Source organism: Colobus angolensis, unplaced genomic scaffold (genome assembly GCF_000951035.1).
Source record: "Colobus angolensis palliatus isolate OR3802 unplaced genomic scaffold, Cang.pa_1.0 Scaffold120, whole genome shotgun sequence".
NCBI lineage: Eukaryota > Metazoa > Chordata > Mammalia > Primates > Cercopithecidae > Colobus > Colobus angolensis.
The window spans coordinates 20,497-22,270 of NW_012113142.1; the positions used below are offsets into that span (position 1 = coordinate 20,497).

At 57.0% G+C, this 1,774-nt stretch overlaps 1 protein-coding gene across 2 annotated transcripts in view; it reads left to right on the forward strand.

Moving 5' to 3' along the window:
- The first annotated feature begins 1,401 nt into the window (after positions 1 to 1,401).
- The window catches only part of COL26A1 (collagen, type XXVI, alpha 1), a 237,950-nt gene continuing 237,577 nt past the window's right edge, over positions 1,402 to 1,774 (forward strand). For both annotated transcript variants that reach the window (XM_011929902.1, XM_011929911.1), the window contains exon 1: positions 1,402 to 1,766. In XM_011929902.1, coding sequence (XP_011785292.1) covers positions 1,609 to 1,766 — 158 coding nt within the window. In that variant the 5' untranslated portion in view covers positions 1,402 to 1,608. The remainder of the gene's footprint in view (positions 1,767 to 1,774) is intronic.

The window sequence follows — 1,774 nt, forward strand, 5'->3', positions numbered from 1 at the left end:
ACAGAGTAAGACTCTGTCTCAAAAAAAAAAAAAAAAAAAAAAAAAAGGAAAAGACTAGAAAAATGTGCTCCCAACCGGAGCAAGTAGAGTACGGGCTGGTTTCTGGTCTGGCCCCACCTGTGCCTGGAGCGGGGTCCAGGCCCTAAGGGAACTCTGCAACACAGAAAAGACCAACTTGGGGCCAGGCTGGCCTTGGGCCCAGCATGGGATCTGGGACTGTCCTTTTCTATTTATAAAAGGTGGGATTGTCTATTGTCTTACATCTTCCTGAAGCCCTTTTCTGGATAGGATGTCTCATGAATCTGTGATTCTAGCTAGAACTGTTTTCATTTTTTGAGACAGAGCCTCACTTTGTCATCCAGGAGGGCAGTGGCCCAATCTTTTCTCACTGAAACCTCTGCTTCCTGAGTTCAAGTGATTTGCCTGCCTCAGTCCAGCCTGTAGTTGAGATTACAGGCGCCTGCCACCACATTAGGCTAAGTTTTGTATTTTTATTTTTATTTTTATTTTTTTTTTGAAACGGAGTCTTGCTTTGTCGCCCAGGCTGGAGTGCAGTGGCCGGATCTCAGCTCACTGCAAGCTCCGCCTCCCGGGTTCACGCCATTCTCCTGCCTCAGCCTCCTGAGTAGCTGGGACTACAGGCGCCCGCCACCTCGCCCGGCTAGTTTTTTGTATTTTTTAGTAGAGACGGGGTTTCACCATGTTAGCCAGGATGGTCTCGATCTCCTGACCTCATGATCCGCCCGTCTCGGCCTCCCAAAGTGCTGGGATTACAGGCTTGAGCCACCGCACCCGGCCAGTTTTGTATTTTTAACAGAGATGAAGTTTCACTGTGTTGGCCAGGCTGGTCTCGAACTCCTGACCTCAGGTGATCCGCCCGCTAGGCCTCCCAATATAGCTACAACGTCTCACCCCAACTGACCCTTCCGCCCTTCCCAAAGCTTCTTACCTGGAAGAGTCAGAGGCAGGTGGGGGCTGGAGGTGAAAGGGGAAGGAGAAGATTTTTGGGAAGCTCTGGACAGTTTCTCACGGGCACGCAGTGCTTTGATCCAAAGAGCCCCGCACAAGGAGCGGAAGACGCTCATCTGTCTGGCTTAACTTGTCAGCCTCAGTTTCCACTTCTGAATGGGACCACCGAGGGCAGTGTGGCGAGGATTCACCAACATTGTCCAGGTGAAATTGGCAGGCACAGAATGGGCGCTCCGAAAGCGTTTGCAGACCCGAAGAAGGTTTGGTTGCAAAGCTTCTGAAGTGTGTAGTGGGGGCCCGGGCGCGAGGTTTGGCCTTCGGGGTGCTAGGCTCCAGGGACCCCCAGCGGAGCTAACACCCTAGCTCTGCCGCCTCCTCGGCCTCGGACCACCGAGGGTTAACAAGAAAGCCCCACGCCCCCTTTGACGGCTTAGAGCCCACCTCGCCGAATTTGAAAAGGCGGCCCCGGAGAGGCGTGGGCGCCCCCCACACACTTCCAGCTCGCACCCGGGCTCCGATCGCTCGCCCGGCTCCTCTCGCTCTGCTCCCGGCCAGGACCGCTGGTTCGGTCCGGGCGCCGGTGCGCTCCTGCCGGTCCTCGTGCCCGGGACTCCAGGTCCCCGCGGTCTGCCGCGCACGATGAAGCTGGCCCTGCTCCTGCCCTGGGCGTGTTGCTGCCTCTGTGGGTCGGCGCTGGCCACCGGCTTCCTCTACCCTTTCTCGGCCGCAGCCCTGCAGCAGCACGGCTACCCCGAGCCCGGCGCCGGCTCCCCTGGCAGCGGCTACACGAGCCGCCGGTGAGTAG